The sequence below is a fragment of the Phascolarctos cinereus genome, unplaced genomic scaffold (assembly GCF_003287225.1).
Source record: "Phascolarctos cinereus isolate Bilbo 61053 unplaced genomic scaffold, phaCin_HiC Scaffold_7;HRSCAF=346, whole genome shotgun sequence".
In the NCBI taxonomy this organism is placed as follows: Eukaryota; Metazoa; Chordata; class Mammalia; order Diprotodontia; family Phascolarctidae; genus Phascolarctos; species Phascolarctos cinereus.
The window spans coordinates 55,414,803-55,441,310 of record NW_027556180.1 but is presented as its reverse complement, the minus strand read 5'-3'; the positions used below and the strand labels follow the sequence as shown (position 1 = coordinate 55,441,310).

General features: G+C 41.4%; 2 protein-coding genes across 14 annotated transcripts in view; one reads left to right on the top strand and one right to left on the bottom strand.

Annotated features, from left to right (window-relative positions):
• TRIP12 (thyroid hormone receptor interactor 12) overlaps nt 1-16,252 on the bottom strand; it is a 181,013-nt gene extending 164,761 nt beyond the window's left edge. For 5 of the 13 annotated variants that reach the window (XM_020970930.2, XM_078147272.1, XM_020970934.2 and 2 more), the window contains exon 1: nt 14,735-14,821. The gene's annotated coding sequence lies outside the window, so the exon portion shown is untranslated. Of the gene's footprint in view, nt 1-13,421; nt 13,885-14,060; nt 14,082-14,734; nt 14,823-16,013 lie in introns of those variants that run through there. The other 8 variants (XM_020970926.2, XM_020970931.2, XM_020970932.2 and 5 more) reach the window with 5 other exon arrangements.
• The window catches only part of FBXO36 (F-box protein 36), an 87,330-nt gene continuing 75,880 nt past the window's right edge, over nt 15,059-26,508 (top strand). Inside the window, exon 1 of the mRNA XM_020970938.2 lies at nt 15,059-15,502. Within this exon, the coding sequence (XP_020826597.1) occupies nt 15,407-15,502 (96 nt within the window). The 5' untranslated portion in view covers nt 15,059-15,406. The remainder of the gene's footprint in view (nt 15,503-26,508) is intronic.

Here is a 26,508-nt window from a genome sequence, read left to right as displayed (position 1 = left end):
ATCTAACCCCAAAACAAGAATATTAAAAATACAGATATTAAGGTTCTGCTAAAAAATACAAGGAATATAAGCCTTCTAAATAATTTACTATCATACTGCATATTCAAGATAATTTGTCAACCACCTTTAAAAAATGACTCAAAATACAAGAATCCCACAGATCAAATCATATACTATCAATATATCTGAACAATACAAGCTACTCAGGTGTTGGCCTGTCCCAAAGAAAATTATACTGTAAAGCAATTACACTGTTCTACCTATTTTTTAAAACTTCGTCAGCACAGAATAAAACAGCTCTATTAAAACAGTTGCTGTAAGGAGAGCAAAGGACATTTTATCATCTAACTGAAAAATTTCCTCCCACCCAAAAGAATTTCTGAGGTGATGAATGAAAATACCTGGAAAAAAAGAGGTGGTCTGACGAACAGGCAACAGAAATCAGTAGAAATAGCAAGTAGCTAAAAAGAAGCATATTAACAAGTGAAACCAAAAAACCCAGAATTGCCTGAGCACTGACAGATGTTACCACTGCACAGGAAAAAGTGAAGTGCAGAGCTTTTTCAACATTAGGGGGAGAAACTTTGAGGAAGCAGGAAAATGCAAAACAATGGCCAGCTATTTAGTTTTCTTAGACAAGCATTACCAGGGCAAAGACAGAATTACCCTAAATTACATCCAAGAATTTAACACTCAAAAAACACAATTAGTAAAAAAAAAAAAAAGACTCAAGAATATTCGGTTAACATATCCATTGCCATCTACTGGAGGAAGAAAATAAATGCACTTGGCCCAACTTTAGGGCCAACCTTTAGTGAGTTACCACCAGTTCTAATATTTCTTCTTGAGCTAATCTACTTTATCCGAGCAGGTGTAGGGGATGGAAATATATGTCTCATGGTGAAAACACAAGTAGAATGTTCACACTGCAGAAATAACGATCGACTTTGCTCCTTATTCTAATACCAGAACATCTGAAACTTTTCATGCTATTTATTAAATTTAAGCTGACAAAAACCATCATCCTAAATTTATCTTGCCAGATTATAACAGGAGTTGGCACACAAGACAATCATGATAGGCAACATAACAAAGTGAAATGAGACTACCTGAGTCAGGAATCCTCAGAGGTTCAAATCACCTCTGCCACAAACTGGCTCTTGGAAACTGGTCAACAGTTTACCATCTATACTGGTAGAGAAAACTTCCTTGCCAGAAGCTCTCTAAACCAATTAAACCAAAAGTCTGGACCTGTAAGTATAATAAAAGGCTATCATAAACATGCAGAAATTTCTAGCATCTTAGCTGGACCTTTCTAACACTGAAAGGATAGTATTTCCCCACTATGAAGCCAGAAAAGGACGTTATGTCTGGATTTACGCATCAACTATAAGTATCCATGATTCAAATCAATTAAAACTACAATATGAAAGCACATCAGCAATCTAATCAGAAAAGCAGAATGTAATCTAGAAAACTTAAATACTATAAACACAAGAGTCTTATACAACAATGTCTTAAACATCGACCTCATATTAATTTAAATATTTCCATATTTAAATTTTTTTAAATTTAAATTTACAGTTACATATTTAAAATTAAACATCCCATATCAAAGTATTCCTTGATAAAAACTGAGTAAATGATCAATTTTTAAAGCAGGAACTGAATATTTAACCATTTAACAAGTACTTACTTTTGCTATATACTGTTTCATCGCACGGCACATAGCTAACTAACCAAGAGAAAGTTTCTCCTAAAAATGGGACTGAAAATGTAGAGTCAAGTGTAATCTACAAAACTTAATACAACTATAAGTTTCATTCAACACTCTGCAAAAAAGGATATGTATCATATGTACAGATGTATTAATAAACTCACTGACTAAACAATCCTATATGCTCAAACTGATTGCCACCTAGAATTGGAACAAATTCTTTGATTGGATTACTGGCTTAAACAACTGGCAAGCTTTTGCTGGCATAATAAAATAGCATTTAAAAGGAAAAATTAGGAGAGAGAAAGGGATGGACCTTAGTGATGCATTAACACTTACTTGCACACAATTCAATAATAGAAATATGTAATCCACATACAATGCTTATGTACAGCATTTCTACTGCTCATTTCTCCTTTCATATGCTTTCAAACAAGAATCATTTTAATATGCCATCTCTTCATGCCATTACCACATTTGAGGGCAAATAAATGGCCCTTCTATGGCCTGTTGCTCCTGCCAAAATTTTTCAATCTAGAAACGAAGGCCCTCTCACTCCTGCTACTTCACCCCAACAAGAAGCCTCCTTTTTGTCCCTTCTCATACAACTTTCCTGCTTCCTCAAAAATGTATACAACCCCATTCAACTCACCTCCACTATCCCAAATCTGTTTACCCAGCGTGACTTAAGTTTCATGAGGTCAGAGATTTCCAATTTTATATAGCCTTTGTACACAGGTTTACATAGCAGCTGGCCCAAGGACAGAGGTACGTAAAAAAAAAAAAATTCAATAAACAGTTACTGGCATTTAGGCCTGTCCTATGCAACAAGTGTCAACACTTCAAAAGATCTACATCACTCTGTCCTTATAATATAAGAGCCATTCCATCCACCTTTCAGTTAAACCCTCTTATATGTTTATCTTCTCCAATTCAAGACTGAACTCCTTAAGATCAAGGACTGACTTGCTTGGCTATCATAGTGGTTGGCAAGTAGTTAAGCACCTTTTCATTCAATTATTCTCCAATTTCACTGGTGTGAATAAAAATCCATTTTCTAATGCAGATCACAATCCCACACTACCTTGGAAAGGAAATTTCAAGAACAGAAGTAGTGTAAGGAACAGAGAACATCTAGCTCTCCAAAACTTGGCTGGGCTGGTCGAGACCACCTGCAGACCCCTAAGGTTAAAGCTTTTATAGCTTAGTATGTACCTTGCTCTAGAGCAGAAGTATCAAAACTCAAAAAGAAATGGGGTCACTAAACTGTACATAAGTACCCCTGCAGATGTTACATTGACCTAGAAAACTATATATAAACATTTTCTCTGTCCTATTGTATTTTTATTTATCCCAATTATATTTTAACCTGGTTCAGGCAGCATTCACATTTGACCCCTCCCAGTCCCCTCTACCTGACCTAATAAAGCAAGGCAGGACATGACAACAGACTAGGCTCCTGGAGAGCAGGGTTTCTTTGGCCTTTCTTTGTATCCCCAGCTCTTTGCAAAGTTCCTGCCACACAGCTTCAAAAATGGTAACTGACTGACAAATATTCCTTAAAATTGTTTAAGGAGAATTTTTCCATGTTGAAGTCCAAACAATTCATTTTATGCCCGATTTACCATTCTAATATTCCTAGAATACTGCTTTCATTCTATTCACTCCTCTATTAAATAACTTTCACTAATTTCCCATTGCCAACTTTATCCTAAAGGCCAGACTTTTAACCTTGACTCCACAACTTGGTCTCAAACATGCTGTTGCAGTCTTCCCTTTCATTCCTTCACTCCAGTTAGGCCAGGCTTATCACTACCTCACACGTACACTTGCCAGAGTCACCAAATCTATGCTTTTGCTGTTTGCCTCAACCAGAAATGGCCCACCCTATAAACCACCTATGCAAACCCTACTGTGGTCTCCAATTCACTTAATGAAGCCTCATCTTAGTACTTTGAATCCCAGAGACCTTTTAATCCAGTAAAATAATTTCTTACTGTAAATGTCATTTATTTGGAACAAGCAGATCCTTGCCTTGCTACATTTCTGGTACTATTTCATTTGTGTATGTGTACCTTCCTTCCCTGACCAACTATACTTGATCTTAGCCTCAGGAGGCCAAAAAAATTTATTAAATTTCTTCAGAATCCTGGGTAGGCAATTACTTCAATGCCAGGAACATAAGTAGGTGCTCAATAAATATTAGTTGAATGACAGAGTTCATGATTAGAAGGCAACTTTTATAAAATGAAGAATGACAACTTAATTCAACAGTTCCCAAACTGAGGAATCGGCTAGAGTTGTTCTACAACATCCAGGAACCTATGAGACAATCTATAAACTGCAAACAAAAAAAAAAGTCTCAAAATTCCTACCGTCATTTTCACATCTATGTAGATACTATTGTGATTAATACACATATACTTAGCATTACTAAAAACTACAAAAATATTACTAAATTTATAGCTGCTTTTGGTCAGTATACATTCCCTCAATCAACATATTACTATCACTAACACTATCACGTGAGCATCTGCAAACTTTCTGATGTTAAAAATGGTCCTCATATTCAAAAATAGTTAACACCTAGTTAACTATTTTTTTAAAATAATTTTTTAAAAATTTCCATAAACCAAGTCTGGTGAAAACAAGGGTTTACCTGTACTGTATTCCAACTGACTATGTAGTGGTTGGGGTAGATGTTTTCTAAGGGTTCTTCCAACCGTCTATATTAGAGCACATTTTTCTTAAAGGTCAAAATGTTACACGCTGCTATCTACTGAAGGAGTTGAGAAGACAGCAATATTTCAAGTAGACAGATTTGACTTTTACATTTCATAAGAAGAACCTGGAAAAGCTAAAATACTACTTTACCTGCCCTAATAATTTTCTACGTGGTTTGTGTCTACTAATGATAAACAAAATTCCAAAACATCTAGACTGTCATCATATGCCACCCAACCTTGGAACGCCAGGGAGCTTTAGCAAAAATTCTACAAAGGCAGGCAAAGGCAAAGCTCACCACTGAAATGATGGTGATACACCATTTTAGTTAATTATGCCGCTAGAATTTATTTTTTTCTTAGGTTGCCTACCAAGGAAATTTTCTCTGAAGTAGTACTAAATATAGCCATAACAATTTTTTTAACTTAATTTCATTACAATAGAGTACTTCTAGTAAGGAATTTCCACTATCAATGCCAATGGAGGCCTTTTCTGCAATTTTTGAACCAAGAAAGTTGTCTAGGGCAATGAGAGGTTAAGAGACTTGTCCATGGTCACAAGTGATGGTCAGAGATGGAATAATATCATCATCATCATCATCATCAATTTATAAAAGCATTTTAGCATTGTACTTGAACCACAGAAGGTAATATATAAATGTTTATTCCATTCTTATTAATAATAATAGCAGCATTTATATAGGGCTTTAAGATTTGCAAAGGTCTTTACAAATGTTATCTTCATTTGATCTCTGCTGGGAGGTAGGTGCTATTATTTATTCCCATTTTACACATGAGGGACTAAAGCAGAGTGTCAATGACATGCACAGGGTCACACAGTTAATTAAATATCTGAGGCTGGACTTGAGCCCAAGACTTCCCGATTCCAGGTCCAGCACTCCATCCACTGCATCACTTATCTGACTCTAATAAACCCCATATTTCCCAACTTTTAGGCCAGTTCTCTATTCATTATACATACATACATACCATCCATCCTGCCTTTCTGATATAAAGAGTTCATATTTTTCCCTAAAGCAGCTATTCAATTATCATTTCTCCAATAACAGATCATAAATTACAGCACATGAACTTTCCATTCAAGGGCATATGGACACAAGTTATTACAAGAGAGTGACTTTCAGAAGGGATGAATGGCCAAAGCCCTCTTGAACAAGTCTCCAAAGTGAGGTATTAAACCTCTTTGGGAACTGTCATCTAATCCAAAAATTATAACTAACCACTTTGAAGATGGAAAGATATGTTGCATCAAGCCCATCATGAGCTTTGTCCACCTTAACCACACCTTACCCCAACACTCCCTGACTCCAAGTCCATACTCCATTGTCCATACCCCACAACCAACAATAGCTGTGCCATCGGGAAAGCTCTTTCCCCCCCTCAAATTACTGATAAACCCAGCATAACCACTCCCTTGTCCACAGATCAAGGAGTGGCCTTATGGCAGGTACCCTTTAAAAGTGGAGCTCCCCAGGCAGTGAGTGACCAGTGTATAAAAACTCCACTTTCCCTTTTTGTTTGAGTGCCACAGAATGAGTAAGCATGGATGGGTTATAACATGCAGATTATCTTCCCCCACCCCCAATTCCTTCTTCAAATTTCCACATTGCTGTAAAGGATACTATGATCCTTCCAGTTACCAAGGTTCACTACCTCAAGTGTCATTTTCCACTGCTCTGTGCTCCCTCACCCACACCCATCTAACCAACTGCTAAATCTTGCTATTGCTACCTTCTCATCCTTGGCATTTGTCCCCTTTTCTGCACTCACAGTCACCACCGTAGTTCAAGGCCTCATTACTTCTTGCCTGGACTATTGAAATAGCCTGCTAACTGATAACCCTTCCAACTCCAAACCATCCTCTACCTGGCTACTAAAATGTTTTTTCCTAAAATGCAAGTAGGATAGTGTCACTCATACTTAATAAACTAAAGAGGCTCCCTACTGGATCTGGGGTTAAATATTAATCAGTTTCGCATCATTTTAAAATTTGTTTTGTTCAAGTTTTATACACAATACATATAATAATACATAATTACCAGTATTATAGCATATGTGAATAATGTTGAAAGTGGATTTTGGGGGGAGAACATAATTGATGACTCCATTTTGTTCAATAATTTTCAGATAAGTAAATAAACACAGATTGGGAGTGTAAACTCAAAATTATTTTCCTGAAAAGTCTGTAGATCACTAAAGGACAAGCATGTTGTTGATCAGTAAAAAGTCCTAAATGAGCAAACCACTCCTCCAATTAGTCAGATCGAGAAAGTGACAAAGAATATAAGCACAAAGTAATCTGTTTATGCAGATGAGTAAAGAAGGGATTGACTTAATGGTAGTTTGTATACAGAAGCAAAGGAGTACTTCCAAAATTCACTGAGTTTGACAAGTTGATTAAAATATAAATTCAAATTGAATAGGTCTTAGAAGGCTGGTGATTGGCACTTATGCTTACAAATAAATAAAAGCTTTCAGAATCTATGTATGGGTAATGACATCATTACATCTGTTGCAACAAGAGTATTCTTTCTAATAGGAAACAATGGGAATGAGCTAAAGCCAGATTTTAACACTGCTGGAGACTCAAATTATTTAACAACAGCATCAGGGCATATTATTTAGGTCTTCACTGTAAATTTCAAATTATCCAATCAACTCAATTATCTGCAATGGGCAATGCAAACAATTTATATAGCTTATAATACATTATTATCTTTTGGGAGCAAATTCAGCACCCAAATGTGTTCTACTAATATTTACTATTAAAATTCATTTTCAACAGACAGAAGAGACCTTCTGAAAAGGCACTAAATATAGTTAGCCTTGATGTTAAAAATTTGCCAAGTATAGCTCATCGTAATAGAATTTAAAGTTATTTTATCACTGGAACTAGGGATCACCATAAAGTAATAATACTAAGTAACCTTCTTTTTAAAACCCTTAGTCCCAAAAGCCTTTTAAAACTAGCCAAAAAACCAACAACAAAGTAACACAGCCCTGATTATTCCAGTACTTCAAAAAACATTCGAACTCCAAGGTCCAAACTTAAAATATCTAAGTCTGGTCGATATATGTTTTTACTTCTTTTATCCAGCCTAGTTGATTTAATGATGTCATAGAAATCACAATCAAGTCAGACCCAGTTCAGGTTTTAAAGCTCATCCATTCTTGTCCCATAAAAAACAACAAATATTAATTGAGAGAAGTATTATGATGCAAAAAAGAAGCAGAACCAGAAAAAAAAGACAAGGCCCACAACATTGTAAAAGAAAGCATAAAAGTGAGCACTGTGTATTTACAGTGACCAACCTGGGTCCCAGAAAACAGCTAGGAAAATGTACCTCTCTACCCACTTTAGAAGTGAGGGGACATGAGTATGGAATATTGCACATTCTGTCATATATGGCTGATAAACTGAGCTTTACTAAACCTGCTTTTCCCTCCTCCCTCTTTCTTTTATCATTACCAAAAATGGTCTAACAGGGAGAGTAGAGAGAGGGATAGCTAACATTTATATAGTACTTTCAAGGCTTGGCAAAAGCACTTTACAAACATCTGATCCTCACAACCACCCTAGGGGGTAGTAGATATTGTTATCATCTCCATTTTACAGATAGGGAAAGTGAGACAGAACCCATAGTTGTCCAAGGTTCCTATAACTATTAAGTTATCTGAAGCTGTATTTGAACTTAGGTCTTCCTGATTCCAAGAAGCCCAGCACTCTACTATGCTATATAAAGACAAAGGGTGCCAAATAAACAAAACAAAACATGAACACTTAAAAAATTATTTTCAAAATAGTTAACTTGGTCTATGTGAAAAAGAAAACAATTCTACTGAAAACACTAAGTACCTTAATATTTCATTTATGCTTAATAATAACAGCATGCATGGAGTGCTTAAAGGTTTGCAAAGTGCTTTACATATGTTGCTTCCCAGCAACTTTAACTGTAAAACACTTTGGAAATAACGTCTAATAATATCTAATATCTAAACTAAATATAATCAATAGATAGTATGACACAATTATCAGGATACTTGCCTAACTGTTCCAGGAAGCTAACACTTGAGTATACAGTCAGTCAATAAAACTTTTATTAAGTGCTTAACTACATGAAGACACAGTGCTAAGCACTTGAGGATGCAAAGACCAAAAAAAAAAAAGTCTTCCTACAAGAAGCTTACATTCTAATGGGAGAGAGACTATGTAGGTAACTAGGTACACAGAAGATCTGGAGAGAGGAGGGAGATCAAGGCAATCTAAAAGGGAAAGCTATCTGCTGCTGGGAGGAACCAGAAAGGCCTCCTGCACAAGGGAGTATTTGAACTTAATCTTGAAGGAAGCCAGGGACCCAAAAGGAAGAGAAGTGGAAGATGACAGCTGATTGATGCAAAGCCACTGGAGCGCAAAGATGAAGTGTGAGAAATTGCAAGTAGGCCAGTACACCTGGATCACACAAGTGAGCCTCAAGTGAGGCTAAAGGAATAAGGTGGAATAAGGGGGAGTAAGGCAAGAAGAAGAGAAAAGGGCCAGGTTATAGTTATGAAAAGTTTTAAATAACAGATCACGGAGCTCATAAAGCAGGCATCTTTAAAGCAAGGAGATAAAGCAGAAAGAAAAAGGGTGTGGGAGGTTGGTCAGACAGTACCCAGGGCCCACAGTACACAGATCACTGTACTATGGAGGAATCAAAGCAAACAATAAATAGGGTTTTATCCTTACCTTGATAAGGAAGCCTATAATCAAAAGGAGGATAGTGTAAAAATAAGATGCCAAAAAGTCCACGAGATATACGTGATACTTAAACCTTTCTGCGTGTATTTTTACATTCTTTCTATTTAGGGAAATAATATAAAATTGCATCTGTTAAGAGCTTTGGTCAAACTCTTGATTACTCTATATTAACAACAGAGTTGTATCAGTAACCCAAAAATTAATTATTTGGCTTTGTGTATCTGAGCATACATTCACTCTACCTGGTCCCCTTCAGGGTCCACTTTAGAAAAGCACAGAATGGGGGCAGCTAGGTGGCCTGTGGCAAAGTGGATAGAGCACCAGCCCTGGATTCAGGAGGACGTGAGTTCAAATTCCGCCTCAGACACATAACACTTACTAGATGTGCGACCCTGGGCTAGTCATTTAACCCTAATGCCTAGCCAAAAACAAAAACCAAAAAAAAAGAAAAGAAAAGAAAAGAAAAGCACAGAACAGCACTAAATATTTCACTTGGAGATAATTAGCAATTGACCATTTAGAAAAGTTAAGGTGGTGGCTAAAGCAAAGACAGGATAGATTAGTCAAGGCAAATTCAAGGCAGCCCTGAGAACTGACCCTAACCTGAACATTAATGAACTCCACAATATTGAAACTTAAAAGTTATGTAACTTTTAGAAACCTAGGAAGCAAAGTGGGTTCAGTTGGAAGGTAGCTCTACCATACACCTAGAGTGCAAGTTGATGTTAACCTGTCTAAAAAGCAGTAAGCTTCTTTTTCGAGGCTATTTTCCAACTTGAGCATAAGTATCTACCTTGATTCAAAGGGAACTACTGTATTGGGTCCTGTTATAAGTGTTGCCACTGCAAAGAGCGAAGACCTTGGAAGTCACAGGCCCCAAGTTTGAATCCTTGCCCTGCTCTCCAAGTCTCATTTGTAAAACGAGGATGAATGGCCTCGATAACCTCTCAAGTTCCTTACAACTCTAAATCTATGATCCCAGGAGATGATGGTGATAATAGTTATATTTGTATAATAAAGTTTACATAGTTCTCCTCACAAAATCTCTGTAAGGGTAAGGGGTATAAGTATAATTAACACCCACTGAAGCTCTGAGTTACCAAGATTTGGGAAGTTTTGGGGGGACAGATATCCTTTGGTTTCATGAGTGTAGGGAATTCCTGCAGATGTCTAACTAGTCTACAACTTCTATCTTGAATCAAACACTGCCTAGAGCACTGAGAAGTTGCGGGACTTGCCAAAGGCTGAGGTAGTATTTGTGAGAGGCTGCTGAACCTGGGTGGTTTGACTCAAGGATGGACAAAAACCTCTCTCCATTCGGACTTTCTATACCAATCTGGAAGAATTAAGACAAGAAGACAGAATATTGTTAGGTGTCCTAAGACTTGCAAAGCACTAAGGGCATGCAGGAGGAAGAAATCATATGCAAATACACTGTAGCAATGTCACCATGTTGACAAACTTAAAACTATTCCTTTACCCAGTTTCCATGTGGCTCTTAAGCTCCAAATACCCAACCACTTCTCAACCACCCCCCCACCCCAGTCCACTCCTAGCTGCCAAAAGCACCCAGAGCTATAGCATATTTTTTTTGATTAGGAAACACTGCACTCTAGAAAACGTTTTCCTGGAAGGAACATCCCTGTCCTCCCTCAAAGAGTTTACAATCTAACTGAACAAATAAGTGAAGAACAATTATGAGGCAAGCAGCAGATTCATATAGATTTTATACACATTATTTAGGAAATTCAAAATAAAGACTCCCTTGTGGTAGAATTAGGGAAGTTTTCTTGGAGGGATGAGCCTTAACCACATCTTAAATGAAGTATAGAATTTGAAGTAGTGGAGCACATTCCAGATGGGCAGTGGTGAAGAGCAGTATGAGTGAAAGCACATACAGAGGAACAAAGAGGTCCCTATTTAAAAGGGCATGGACTAATAAATGGGGGGGGGGGAGAGACAGTAAAGAAATGAGACAGAGACAGAATGTAGTAAGTACATCTTGAAATATAACAAGACCTCATACTCCCCAGTTAATACATCAAGGACAAGGGGGGGGAGGGGGAAGAGAAGGATGGAACATTTTCTTTTAACTATCTAGACTAAGAAAAAAAAAGTCCAAAAAACAAAGAATCACTGTGCTAATTTGTAGTTTCTATTGATTCTTTAGGTTTTAAAGTGTTATTCTATTTCTCTGGCTATGGCACTTTCAACTGTCAGATTTATTAATTTACCCGGATTAAGCCTCTAGATAGGGCTTGGAGACTGCAGTCTAGAAGAGCTGAGTTTGAATGTGACCTCTGACTGGCTGTGTAAACCTGGTGAGCCACTTAACCTGTTTCAGTCTGTTTCCTCAACTGTAAAATGTGTATTATAATAATAGCACCTCACTCCCAGGATTGTTGAGGATCAAATGAGATAACATTTGTAAAGAGCTTGGCACAATTCCTGTACAAGAGTCTTAGTAACTACTTGTTTCCTTCCTTCCTCTAAAATAATAAATACAAAAAGTAATATTTTTAGTAGTTGGAATTCAAGTTTCTTTACCTGAAAAATTTCTCTATATTTTTATTGAATGAGCATTACCGCTTTATCCTATTTAATGTATCATGTAATAAATTCACTGATTTCATCTGAAACACCAATGGGAAAAAGCTCTGAATAGCCCTTACATCATAGTTTCTTTTCTACTAGAACTATTAAAAGTTTAGAGTAAGAAGGTACTCTAGAAATTGCCTAAATCCATTTTCTTCACAGATTAAAACTTATACTCAGAAAAATTATGCAATTTGCCCAATTTCTGTGGCTAATAAGTAGTTTTTAATAAAACCAGAACTGGAACCCAGGTCTTCTCATTCTTAGTCTAGTGTTTTTTCTTCACTGACTTCATCAAATCAATTCACTTCATTCTTGTTTTCTACATTTACACAAGGATAGGTATCATATGTAAATGATATAGTGATGCATAAATGATACGTAAATCAGCTTTTTAAAAAGACTTTTTAAAAATACAACTAAGTAACAACAATTCAGAAGAATTTCCTACTGGTTATGTTCAAATCCTCAATTTCTGAGGAAACTGATTATAATGATACTAAGGAAAGTATATAACTTCTTGGTCAATGTAATATTTTTACAGATTACCTAGGTCTGATTCAGTACTTAAAAACGCACTTAAAACCTTAAGTTTTTCAACTTCCAAAATTTACTATATTTATATATCTATATTCATCTGTTAGAGGCTTGTAAGTTTAAAATATAAATGTACATTTTTCTAAAAAGAATAAAAACGACAAAAAACGTTGTATGCAAAGTAAATGACAACCTAGCTAAGTATTTTAAAACACACACACAACATATTGAAAAACAGCCTACAGAACAGAAATAATGACAGGTTTTTAATTACAGTCAAACTTTAATTCTAGATGAATATGAAAGCATTTAGATATCAGACACATGTATAAAAATCCAACAAGCTCCAACAATATTATATATACTAAAATTTAAAATAAATGAAATATGGGAAATCCCACAATTACATTTACAAAGATGACATTAAATCCATAATCGTTCAATATTTCTTGTACTTTATATGAGGGAGGTGGGTTTATTCGAGGGAGCTGCTGTCTACACTGAAACTCTCACTCAATTGTAGCACTGTACACAGAGCAAACTATATATAGCAAACAAATCTTTAAAAAAAAGCCCTCAGCATTTAATTATGTTTTAACCTCTGACAGGAATCACTCCAACCAATAAAGCAACCCCTTAATGTTTCCCTCCCCCATGCTGTAAATGCGACACACATAGGCCTCAGATATAGGCCTCTTGCCTTATTCTCCTACATAACTAGGACCTTTGTTCCAAGCGCCGGTTTTTTCCCCTACTCAACAGCTCTTTCAACTTTCTACACTGCCTTTATTTAAGTATGGCAATTTAAGCCTCAACTCCGGGAGCCTCTGAGAGATTAAATGCCCCTGACCAGGTCGGGAAAGACTCTCGAGAAGAATGAAAAGTTAAAAGCCAGCAGCCAGGGGCCTACAAGGCTGAGAAAGCAGGGAGATCGGGTGGCTCGGCAGCCCCGAAGCCAGCCGGAGAGCCCGAGGCGGCCGGGGTAAGCTGGAACACACCCAGAACGTATTCCCTGCGCCAGTCCGGGCCCCGCGCCCCCCCCCAGCCCCCGGCCCCTCCTCCTCCTCCACAGAATGCAATTAAACTTTACCCTCCTTCAGACGCGATGCTTAAAGCCAGACCTCCCCAGCCAACTGGCGTTAATCACACCAAAAATCTCATTTAAGAATTGCGGGCAGCCTCTTCCGTACACTCCAGTAGCCAGGAGTAACCAATTCCCTCCCCCGTCAGGAGTTCAAGCACCGGCGTCACTTAGACCAGTCTGGGGGTGGGTGCTGGGCTCCAACCTCCTCCTAAAGAGGAGCAGGAAGGGGAATTGCTTTCTTCAAAGGAGGACCTCGCAGCGTGGGTGGACTATTCGCGAGAAAACGCTCTGGGTCCGTGTCCTCTGGCACTGTCATTGAAACTCCCCCCCTTTACAGGCATTTCTGGGGGAGGGGGTGGGGAGGCCGGGGATGCGGGAAGGACGTGTTTATTTAACGCACAAGATGCCCACGTACATACACACGCGCACACACGCAAACACACACCGGGGAAGGCCGAGGCCGTGACAAGCATTTCGATCCGGGAGCCATCTAGCCTCAGCAGACCCGGGGTCACTTCCCCTCCCAAAGACACAACTTTTCACTTTTTCGGGGGGGGGCCTGGCTCGCCCCCTCCTCTGGGGTCTCCACGTCCCCGCCCCCCCCGGCCCCTCCCCGCCTCCATCCCCACACCGCGGCGCACACACCACTGCCCGCCCAGCCTCGAGGGCCCGCGGCCTCCCTCGGCCCGGCTCGGCTGCTCGGCGCTCCTCCAACCCTGGGGTGCCTCCGCCGGCTCCCAGGCTTCCCTTTCCGGGCCGCCTCGGGCCTCCCAGTGGTCCTTTCCCCCCCATTTCCGGGCCCCCTGTCCCATTTCCGGGGAACCCTCTCCGTCTCCACAGACCCCCCCCACTTGCACTTCCGGCCCCCCACTACTCACTTCCTACACCCCCTCGGACGACTGAACCCCCATTTCGGGCTCCCCGTTCTCCACAGTCGTCTTCCCCACACACACCCCCTTTTACTGTGTCCAAAGGACCCTCATTTCCGGGGGCGGGGGGAGCTCACTACCCCACTCTCTCTTCCCCTCCCCTGGCCAGCCCCCCTTCTCCCGAATCCCAAACCTCTCCAACTCATCTCTCCACAGTGCAGCTCCCCCCACTACCGCGGGCCTGGCTGCATCTGGCCTCCAGCAGGCCCGAGAAGGGGCCGAACGGAGGCGATGACACGACAAGGCTCCCGGGGATTTTCTGCGCCCCCCTACCCACCTCAGTCGCCAGCGTCTCCTCCCCTCCAGCCCCCCGGCTCCACAGCGCCCCCTCCCTCCCCCCCCAGCTGCGGCGGGCCTCCAGCACGGCCCCGGCAGGCGCGTCTCAGTTACCTAGTTCGTCCCCGAGTCTCCGCTCCGGACTCCGTGGCGCGGCAGTAACTTCCACTCTCTTCCCCCCCCCCCACCCCCCCCCAGCGGCGGTGGCGGCGGCGGCGGATCCTCCGGTCCCTTCAATTATCAGCTGAGCCGCAGCACCGCGCCGAGCGTCCCCCTCCGCCTTCACCTCCCTCCCTCCCCGCCCCCCCACCCGTTCTAACACTCCGGCGAGGAACTACTTTATCCTCCTCGCCAGGGGCATGCCCGCGGGACAGGCCCCACTGCCCGGCCCGCGGCACATCACATTACCCCCCTACCCCCCCACCGCCCGACCCCCGTTTCCCCCCGACCGCTTTCAGATCTCCCGATCCCTACGAGGGACCAGGAAGGAGGATGTGTAGGCTTCTATTGGTATCCCTCCGCCGGGGTCACCCAGGGCCCCCCCCGTCTCTCTTTGGTAGCAGGAACTAATTTCCCTTCGAGTCAATAGGGTCCCCAGGGTATAAGCTGCAAGGATGTGGTTTGTACTAGGGCTCTCAGAAGACACGGGGATGCCTGGAGCACGTCAAATTGGAAGCTCTCTAGCCCTTAAACTGGGAGCCCGATTTACCAGGACTTTGGCCCCATGACCCCAGCCCAAGTCCCGCCCCTTCCTGGTTGCCGAGGCGACGGCGGTGGCGTCCCAAGATGGCGTCCCTGCTGCCAGAGACTCTGTTCGAAGCCGGCGGACAAGGCCCGGCGCCGAGTAAAGACTACTACCAGTTGCAGATCACCCGGTCCCAGGCGAGTGTGAACCTCGGAACGCCCACCCGGGCCACCTTCCCGTCCCTGCTCGACCCCACCCCAGATCTGGTCCCCGGACGCGGCCGGAGTCGGCCGGAAGCTCCTTAGCCCTAGCCCCGAACAACCGCACAGACTCCCTCAGTCATATCCCGGCCGCGGCCGAGGCAGAGGCCCACGGGGGCCGCCTCGGCCCTGCCTCGGGCTCGCCCCGGCCTCCCTCCTCCCCACCCCCACTTGCCTCCAAGCCTCGGCCCGCAGTAGGAAGTGAAGAGAAGGCCAGAGCAGAGTCGGTCCCTGAGCGTCCCGCGGGGAAGCCGGGCTGGGGGAGGCTCCGGGGCCCGAGTCTGCGCGGGCGCCCAGAGGCCGGAGCAAGTTTTGAACTCTTCACTCGAGCGTTTACGCCTCCGGCCGTCCGGGTCAGAACTTCCGGGTTCCCCTAGGGGGGTGGGGGGGGGTTGGGGCTGGGGGCGGTGCTGGAGAGAGAGAGGGTGGTGGAGGGAGCTCGACTTACCTGTGTGGGGCGCAGACCCTCTCCCGGGGCAGGCTGGGAGTGAGTTGGGCTAGAAAAATGTTTCAGCTGCTCGGCAGTGTCAGCTCCACCCATAATGACATCTGCTTCTCAACAATGTGACCGAGGATTGGACTGTCGGGGGAGTGCGGGACCCACCCCGCCGCCGCCGCCGGCGGGGTCACCCCCCTCCTTCATTGTTTACCGCGGCCCTGCAGGAGCTGGGCACATTGTGGCGAGGCCTGGAGCGTGGGGGCTCCGGCCGCGGGGGCACACCCCCCGGGTCCCCTGCCCGGGAAGGCCCCCAGGGGGTGCGGAGGCAGAGGATGGCCCCGGAGTCTGGGGCACATCGGGAGTCGCCCCCGGGGGGAGGGGCGCAGCTGCGGGGGTGGGGGAGGGGGAGGGAGGCCGAGCTCTTGGCTCCATTCTTCTAAAGTGTAAGGAGACAGGAAGCTCCCTGAGGGTAAAGCACTGCTGGAGGCTGCAGCTGCTGGGCCCCTCCCCCAGCCAGCCCCGAGCCCGGGGCATTGCACCCTCCGGGCGCGGAATCGATAACTTAGCCTGGGTTCAAATAACTAGCGGTTAAATTGGGTGGGTTTTTCGAAGTGCCCCAGAGGTCTTCAGAAAGAGAAACCATAGCAACGTTTTAGTTATGTAGTCTCTCTCTTCCTAGAGCTGCAAGTTTGAAGATTCTAGTTTCTCTTAAACTGAATGTTTTAAAAGCTTTTTTAAAAATTTGTTAAAATTGGAACAAATTTGTTCGATTTGTTAAAGATCTAGGACCTTGTAGAAACCAAAAAATAATGGATTTCTAAACCTGACAAGCACATTTGTACGTTAAAAAAAATGATAACCCTTATATTCTTATTGTGCCCTCAAATACAACTCTTTCACCTTTGGTTTGGAAGAAAATCACTACTTTAAAGATGTAATCATTTTCAGACAGGCCCAGTTCTTTGTAGGTAGTAGGTGCTCGATAAATGAACAGACGAATCCAAATATCGGGAAATGAGAAGCCAGGCATAAATCACGTGTGGAAGAGATTAGATTTAAACTTGTCTTAAATTCTTTCAAAAACAGATGTAATGTGAGATTTTCCTTGTTTTTTCTCCAATGCCTATTCCCAGCAGTTTCTCAGAATCCCTAAAATTTTGAGGATCCCTTCTAAAGCTGCAAAATTGTCCGATATTGAAAAACAGACCCTCCCACTACCTTCAGCATCGGCAACACCTCTGCTATACCACAGTGAAATGAGTGTGCATACAATGTTTTCTTCCCTTGTTTCTACAACAATGCAGGAGAACATAAACCTCTTTCTAGACTATATTCTTGTCTCTGTGTACAGCCCCCACTCCTAACCCAATGCTGGGTAAAAAGTAGGCTATTAATAAATGCTTCTGAGGAGGCAGGTTGCACAGTACACAGAGGCTGTGTCTGGGTTCAGATTCCTCTTTTAACATCTACTGGCTCTGTAACCACTAGCAGGTCACAATCTCTCTGAGTTTCAATTTCTTTGTCAATGAATTGGAAATCATAGGATGGTAGATTTAGGGCTGAAATGGTCCAACCCTCTCATTTACTCACACAGTTGACTTGAGGCTCAAATGACATAAGAAGAGTTTTGCAAACCTTCAAGAGCTGTGTATGAGTTCTTTTTGTGATATCTGTCAGCCAAACAATCAGAAAACTTGGGTAGCTTGAACATTTTTATTGCATTTTTGTGAATGAGAAAAATCATAAACATCCTAATATGTTTTGAAATGTGACTTGTTATAGCCAATGTTCAGTATAAATTCATCTTACTCTTTTGCACCTTTTCCATTCATATTGCAATAATTGCTGTCCTAGACTGTGTGTAGATAGATATATGTAAGTGTAAATATGTACATATATGTGACATATGTATACTTGCATATACATTCCAGATTTTCTGGGATAGTTACAGTTTAAAAGTTGATTATGATGTGAGGTGATAAAGCTGATAAAAAAACAATCCTTTATTGGACCTAATTTACTGATCCAGAAAATATGATCTGTTAACGATCTGTTAACCAAACATCCATGAATAGTCTGCCTAAGTGGAAATTTATTGTACCTAGTGCCATGGTTACCTGCTGAATGATTTATTATACAGGAAGATGGGGGAAGGGGCTTTTGCCGTGGTTATGCTTGCTTATTCCTTTTAATCAATTAACAGATACAGGTTTAGTACCTAAACGGTAAGCAAAGTAATGTGCTAGGTACCATGGAGGATGCAAGGAAACATAAGGTAATGGTCCCTGTCCCCAAGAAAGTTTACAGTCTAGTTTGGGAAGACAAGCTGTACATAAAAATTTAACTCTTGAATTGTTATTTAACAAGAGTGCCTTAAGGCACTATCTAACAATTTGCAAAATTAAGGGTATACAAAATAATACCTTAGCAATATGTGTTGGCTCAGTTCAGAAGCTACCTCCTAAATAAAGCCTTTTTTTGGTTCCCCACTACCACCAATTATTCATTAACCCCCCCAAAAAATTATAGATATTTTGCATTTACTCATTGTATATATGTTGTTTCTACACCTTCCCGGTATAGACTATAAGCTCCTCAAGGGTGCAGACTATTTTCGGTTTTGTCTTTATATCCCTGGCACTTAGAAAGTGTCTGGCACCCAACTGTTAATAAATGCTTGTTGAATTAAATTGAGAGAAAGGAGAATTACCCTGAGGTAATTAAGAAAGTCATGACAAAGATCTTTACAGAGATTTTTACTGATGTTCTTAAGAACCAATATTTTTTTCCTGTTGAAATCAAAACATCACTTTCATCTCATTTCTTCATCTGTAAAATGAGGATAAGAAGAGCACTTATTTCCCAGGGTGGTGGTGAGGATTAAATGAGATAATTTATGCTCAGTGCTGTGCAAACTTTATATAAGCTGTGTAAATGCTAGCTGTTGTGACTATTGTTGTTGTTATTATAGCAGAAGTAATCTCTGTTGAATAAAAAGTTCAGCGAACAGCATCCAAACCTCATAGTTGTAGCACAGGTCGTGAGACAGCTATCCCCACTCCCCTTCCCATTTACTATGAGTCAAGTCCTCACAGAATGACTGCTAGGTGCCCTCTGTGCACTGGGTACAGCCCTGAGAACTTAGGGAATCATCTCTTCTAACACCACAGCTCACAAGCCCTCACCAGTGTGCTTCTTATTATAAGTGTTGGTATTATTTATTTATCCAGACTCAGTTCGTTTTTAGAAAGATCTCTAGTGACCGAGATGATGCAGTGAGAACAGTTGGTACTAAACATACCACCAACATTCTCTGACACAAACCCCTACCAGTCATTGGGAGGGAGAGAAGGTGTTGAGGAGGTCTAGCCCTTGTGGTGTGAGGGCTTACCAAGCCCTTTTCAGGGCTGCTCGTCCACCTCTAGTGTCTCCCAGATTCACCCTGTGGCTCCAAGAAACTGGAGTGTGCACAGTGACCACACTTCATTCCCATCCATTCAGATACAAGGGCAGGCATTCTCAGTTGACCTCACCATTATATAGTGAACTTGGAAAGCTTAAAAAAATAGTAGACCTAGCACAGCAAGGCCTTCCTTGTTAGAAGTTAAGCTCCTCGAGGGTAGACATTGTTTTATTCCTGCTATTTTTATCCCCAAAGCCTAGCACAGTGCCTGACACATAGTAGGCTCTTGATAAATGCTTGTGAGTTGGTCGATGCTAAGCACTTTTCAGACATACTGAAGCTATTCTATATGGTTGTGATATGCCTCAATTGATATTGTCAATCGTTTATTAAGACTTACTACATGTGCCCTTAGCAATATTCAAAATGTTTAGCACTTAGCCATTCCCTAATCACTAAAATAATAGAAGGTATATCCGTAAGGCTTTGCCTTGTTTGACTGTTTTTGCTGAGCCCTATTCAAGGCAGCAGTAAAGTAGTCCTGCACCAGTTTAAAATAGCTCTTGGTCATCTGAGAAATCCTCTCACCACCATAGGCCATGGCACCCATCAGAAGCGCATGGAGCATCCAGGAGCTGCTGTAATTGGATGTGACTGCTTTTGAAGCATATAAACTGCCCTCAGACTTGGAAGAGTAATGGCAAGCCTGAAAGACAGCTGAGGCCACTACCAGCCTGCACCAGGGAAGTCTTTACACAACTGAAAACATTCATTGGCCAGGGGAAACCAAAAACTCACTGAAATCTGACTCAGGCAATACACGGATCAGTCATATGCTGATGGACAGAAATAGAAAACCAGATGGAGAATGCCAGAGTGTCCTCTGAGAAACTGGGAGACAGGACACAGTGCCAGCAGAGCATCCATCACCAGCCCCATCTGAAGGGCTAGGAAGTGTAGGCTTTAACTGGACAGAGCACATCCTCTTCATAAGAAGGTTCATCCGAATCCTCTCTGGGCCATCCACACATTAAATAGCAAGGCAATTGGAATAACAGCTAAATCCTAGATCAAATGAGATAAAGGCAAAGTACTTTGCAAACCTCAAAGCACTACATAAATGTCAATTATTGTTATTATTCCTGTTATAGTAAGAGAATTTTGCTTTTCTTAAGGGGAAAGATCCAGTTCTTACAATTTGGGTCTAATCAAATAAATTAAGGAATAGTTGTAGAATTTCAAGAATATTTTACCCCATCCCTACATGCCCCTCAAGGAACTATGTTCTTTGCAATCCACGATGATGAAACTTCTGAGACAGTCAAAAGGCAAACAGGAACTACATTACTAACTAAAATTCACATTTAAATAATGCTTATAGTGCTTTGGGCTGCTGGGTGGTACTGTGGGTAGAGTGCCAGGCCTGGAGTCAGGAGGACTCATCTTCCCAAGTTCAAATCTGGCCTCAGACACTTATTAGCTGTGTGACCATGGGCAAGTCACTTAACTCTGTTAGGCTAAGTTTCCTCATCTACAAAATGAGCTGGAGAAAGAAATGGCAAACCAGTCCTGTGTCTTTGCCAAGAAAACCCCAAATGTGTGTAGACTTGGATATGACTGAAAAACAACTCAACTATAATACTTTCAAGGTTTACAAAATGTTTTACCCAAATATTTTATGAGACTTACTGGAGAATATCTCCTATCTGCCTTGGTCAAAATTTGTTCATTCTCTCCCCTGCCCTTTATATAGCATAACTAGGTTCCAATGAGTACAAATAATGAATCCCTTGAAGTGATTGCATTATTCAAATTCACACTGTATATTTCCACTGGCTGGAACCAAAATTGTCACATTTTAGATCAAGTAAAACTTTGAATAGCACAAATTCCAACACATACTGCCACGTATTCATTATTTTCACTTATCAAGACATAGCCATATCATTGCAGATATACTGATGTAGGACTTAGTTGCTAAAAAGAAGATATCAAGAATAAATCAGGGGAAAGAAGTTTCTGTTGATTTGATTTGTTTGTCTCTCACTTGAGCTTACAGAAGCCTAAATAAAGGGAACAGATTTTCACATTTACCAATTTATATGTAACACAAACAACTGTAGAATTTGTAGCTTAATGAATGTATAGATATACATATGCATGTATATAGATAAATGTACACACATATGGAAAGAGAGATTGAGCTAGTGATATGAAATGAGTGCTTGCTAGCTTTGGAATTTGAAGAACTGAGTTTTAAATCCAGGTCCTGCTACTTTACTGCCTTCAGAAGGTTGAACAAGTCGTTTAAAGTCTGCGGGCCTCAATTTGTCATCTATTAAATCAATCAATCAATAAATCCAATATATTAGCGGCTGAGATGGTCTCTAGAAATCCTGCAACCTCATATATCTGGCTTTGAACATCATCGTTCTGCTGAAACTTCCTTGCAGGTAGCAGTGTTTTCTTCATCAGAAAATCTGATGACATCTTGTCATTCTTCATCCATCTGGACCTCTCTGTGGCATCTGACAACATGGACAAGATCATCTTTCCATAGACTCTCTTTTCTATGTTTTTTGGTGTTTTTTTAGGCAGTTGGGGTTAAATGACTTGCCCAGGGTCACACAGCTAGTAAGTTCCAAGTGTTTGGTCTGAGGTCAGATTTGAACTCAGGTCTTCCTAACTTCAGGGCCAGTGCCCTGTCCATTGCACCACCTAACTGCCCCACTCTTCTCTGTGTCTTCCTAACTGCTCTCTCTTCACGTGTCTCCTATGTGGCTGACCACTCCTTGGCCTCCTTTGGGGGTTCTTCATCCCCACCACTATGCCCACAGGGCACCGCCCTCGGCCCTCTTCTCCTTTCACTCCATGCTCGCTCGTGCTCTCTCTCTCTCTCTCTCTCTCTCTCTCTCTCTCTCTCTCTCTCTCTCTCTCTCTCTCTCTCTCTCTCGCTGATTTCATCAGCACTGGTGGGTTCAATTGTCATCTCCACGCAGACAATTCTCAGCTCTCTTTATCCAACCCTAGTCTCTCTCTTGAGCTCCTTGAGAACAGAGCCTACTGATCAAAAATTACAAGAAGACATAAAGTCAACAAGAGGAGTGGACATGGAGGTTACCAGTGTAAACAGCTTCTTCTAGGAAATGTTTGTTTCCATTAGTATGTGGATAGGTAGGTAGGTGTGTGGGTCCACACATGTATTGACATGCATACATACATATGTACATGCTCTGATGTGTATCCATATATGTCAGTGTACTCACGCACATCGGTATCAACACATACTTATATACAAACATATTGACATGCATATGAATCAACACATATCCATATATGTCAACACATGCCTGCACACATCAGGTTCAACATGTACTTATATACATGCATATATTGGCATGCATATGTGTCAATATGTATGTATACCCACACACATGAATCAACATATACACACATCCATGCATATGAACCAACGTACATATATACACATGCCCACCTGTATCAACCTATATATACATATCAATATATGCTCACACATATAAACCAATGTGTATGTACATGCATGTATATTAAGATAAGTATATATACATTTGTCCACAAACATGTATATACATACCCATACCCACATATTAACATATGTATACATACATATGACTTATGCAATTATATACACATATATCAACACACATATATACATACCAGTATCAGCATACATATACATAACATACACATATATGAATCAAACCCATATGTATGTAAGTTGGTAACTTAAGGAGGTGATGGGGTAAAATGAAGAGCTCATTTTGTTTTTTGATGAGCGGGGAAATGTGGAAATGTTTTTAGATAGCAATGAAGGGACCAGTGGATGCAGAAACATTGAAGATTAGACAAAGGGAGTGACTGAGGGGCAATTTAAGAGAAGGGGATAGGATTGCATTCTTAGGGAGAAGGGTTTGGCTGCGATGGAAGGGACACCTCTTCATCAGCCACTGGAGAAAGGAAGGAAAGAACAAGGAGCAATATCAACAAGTTTTGAAGTAGGGGAAAGAAGGAAGAGCAATATAAAACAGCTTCTGTTTAGGAAGTGACATCATCTGCTGGGAGGGGGTCGGACAAGCCCTATGGTTCAGGCTTGGGATTAGAATTAAATCACCTAACATTTTACAAAAATGTTTCCAATACCATGGAAGGGATCTCCAGCAGGGATACAGCACTGATCACCCAGTCAGCAGCTTTCATCAAGCCCAAGGAGCCCTGGGCTTTTACACTTTTCTGAATCATATAACTAGGAAACTGTGTCAGTGGTTTGAACCTTAGTCCCCTGCGCCAGTTAGCCTCGAGCACGATTCCATTGCCTTTTGGAGAAAAACTAGCCAAGGCTGCATTAGGGTAAATGCTGCTTCTACCACAAAAGAAGGGGTCACTCTAAGAGGCTTGAAACAGTTCTGTCTTGGTCATATCCCCGACATTCATCTTCCTACATAAAATCTGAAGTCCCTACAAATCACAGCAAGGATCTTTGGGCTCGCTGACCCATATTCTGAATTCTGGTTATCACTCTTGGGGCTTTGGAAGGCCTACAAGTGTGGGGGAGCTCTCACTCCATGCAACAGTTGCTATGCATTCTTTCCTGCATGCTTCTCCCAATACCTTATCTTTTCTGTGGCTCCCTCATTCCTAGGTATTTTCAAAATTAATCATCTTTGTGAGGGCCCATAATTGATCAAAGCGCTGTCCCTTTTACTCACTTCCAACAAAATCTAGACTCCCTGGAACTCCCTTTCTGGATATAATTAGGAAAAAATACTCCTTGATTTTCCAATCACTTGTCCCTTTTTTTAGGGAATTTGTGAAACTGTGGGGACATTCAAAGGACTGGTGATGACCTTAGGAATCCATCTTGCTTCCCTACCAAAGCTTTAATTGTAGGATAATTTTCCTTGTGTTAAACTACTTCTGAGCTCAGCTCCTTCCACCTTTTTGATCCTGGTTCTCTCCTCCACCCCCTCTAGGATCAAGTGAAAACCAAACAAACAGCTCTCATCTCTCAAATGACAGCCCTTCAGATATGTGGAAGACATTGCTCCTGTCCCTTCTCCATACTCCACATCCCCGTCTAGCTCTTTCAAACACTCTTCACGTGCCAGCTTTCGGTTTCCGTCACAGTCCCAGTCACTGCCCTCTGCATCGGTTTGTCAGCATCCTTCCTAAAATGTCTCCAAGTACTCCACAGGTGAAGGGACCCATGCCTCCGATACGGCCACAGGCCAATCAACAACCTCATTCTATGCACACCTTGCCAGTATGAATGCAAATTAAAATGGAATTCACCTTTTGGCCAACATGTTACATACTTTTAACTCATTTTCAGTTAAGAGATTGTTAGGACATAGGAATATCCTAACATGATCCTGTGTGTCCTAACATGAAAGAGATGAAGAAGGACAGGCCAAGAAACTGCTGGAAATAGTGGAAAACATAAGGGATTAGGTGAAGATAGATTATTTTAGAACAACAAGCAGTCAGCCAAAACTCCAAGGTCTTTTTTCACATGGACTAATATCTAACTCATCTCCCTTATTCTGTACTTGTGTATTTTTTTTTACTTGAGTTCAAAACCAGTACTTTACACTTATCCCTGTTACATTTCATCTTATTATTTGCTCTGTCATTCTAGGCTGTTTAGATCTTTTTAGCTCCTAATTTTTCCATTCAACATGCTATTTATATACTTACTTACCTATATGCCAAACTGCACAGCAGCCACAAATTTGGTAATTATTCCATCTATTATTTCATCCAAAGTATTGATTTAAAATTGTTATAAGGCCAAGGACATAACTCTATGGAACCCCAACAGAGATCAGATTAACATCAATTCACTAATTACCATTCTTTGGAGCTGCTCAGATGCAAAAGGTATTGGGAAAGAGGTAGAAATGATGTGATTGAGAAAATGACTAGATGTGTGGTGTGAGGGAAAGTAAGAAAGTGAGAAGAAGATTGAGATTGCAAACCTGAGAGACTGAAGGGAGTGTGGGACCTTGACAGAAATAAAGAAATTTGGAAGAGGGGTGGAATTTGGCCAAAAGATGAGTTCTGTTTGGACATGCTGGATGTGAGATGCCTGTGGAACATCCAAGGATGAGGCCTGGGGGAAAAGGCCATCAAGGTTGGCAATTGATAGATTATTGGTCATTTTGGAGAGAGCAATTTCAGTTGAGTAATGAGGACAAAAGCCAGATTGCAGAGTAGAGACATGAAGGAGAGAGGTGTTAAGTGGAGAAGAGGAAGTAAAGGCAAAAAGTAGAGACCTCTTTTTTTTTTTAAGGAGTTTGTCTGAGAAAGTGGGGTGGAGATAGAGAATGCTAACTTAGGACAATAGCCTAACAGTAATAATAACACAACGATTTTACAAGAGACTGCTTTGCTAAATTCAGTTGGTTGTGTGCTGATTATTTCTATATACTGAAACAAAATTTATTGATATATATTTTCAGGTAAATCAGTAAGCATTTTATGAAACGCCTACTACGTCCTGGGCAATATACTGAGTGCTGGTAATAGTTACAAAGAGAGAAACATCCTCTGCCCTCAAGTAGCTCACAGTACAATGTAAAGGGGAACACAACATGCAAACTGTGTTCGAACAAAGTATATACAAGATCAGTGGGAGATGATCTTAGAAGGAAGGCAGTAGAACCCGAGAGTGGGGGAAGGGGCTAAGGTTCCGAAAAGACTTCTTGCAGAGGATGGAATTTTAGCTGACACCTAAAGGAAGCCAGTGAAGCCAGGAGGCAGAAGTCGAATTCCCAACTGAAATCCAGGTATGCTGCGTCTAGTAGGACATGTCCTTGATCTACCAGTATGGTAATATTGCCCAAAAAAGAAATGAGGTGAATTTGGCATGCCTTGTTCATGAAGAACGATATTAATTTGTAGAGATTGCCACCTTTTAAGAGCTTGTGAATCATCCCAAGAATTTTGCCAAGAATCCAATTTCAGATTGGGACACTTGGAAGAAGAATACAACTTCCCCTTTTGAAAATCAAGACTTTTCCCTGACCTGTGTCATTCTGCTAGGCCTCTAAAGGTTTTCAC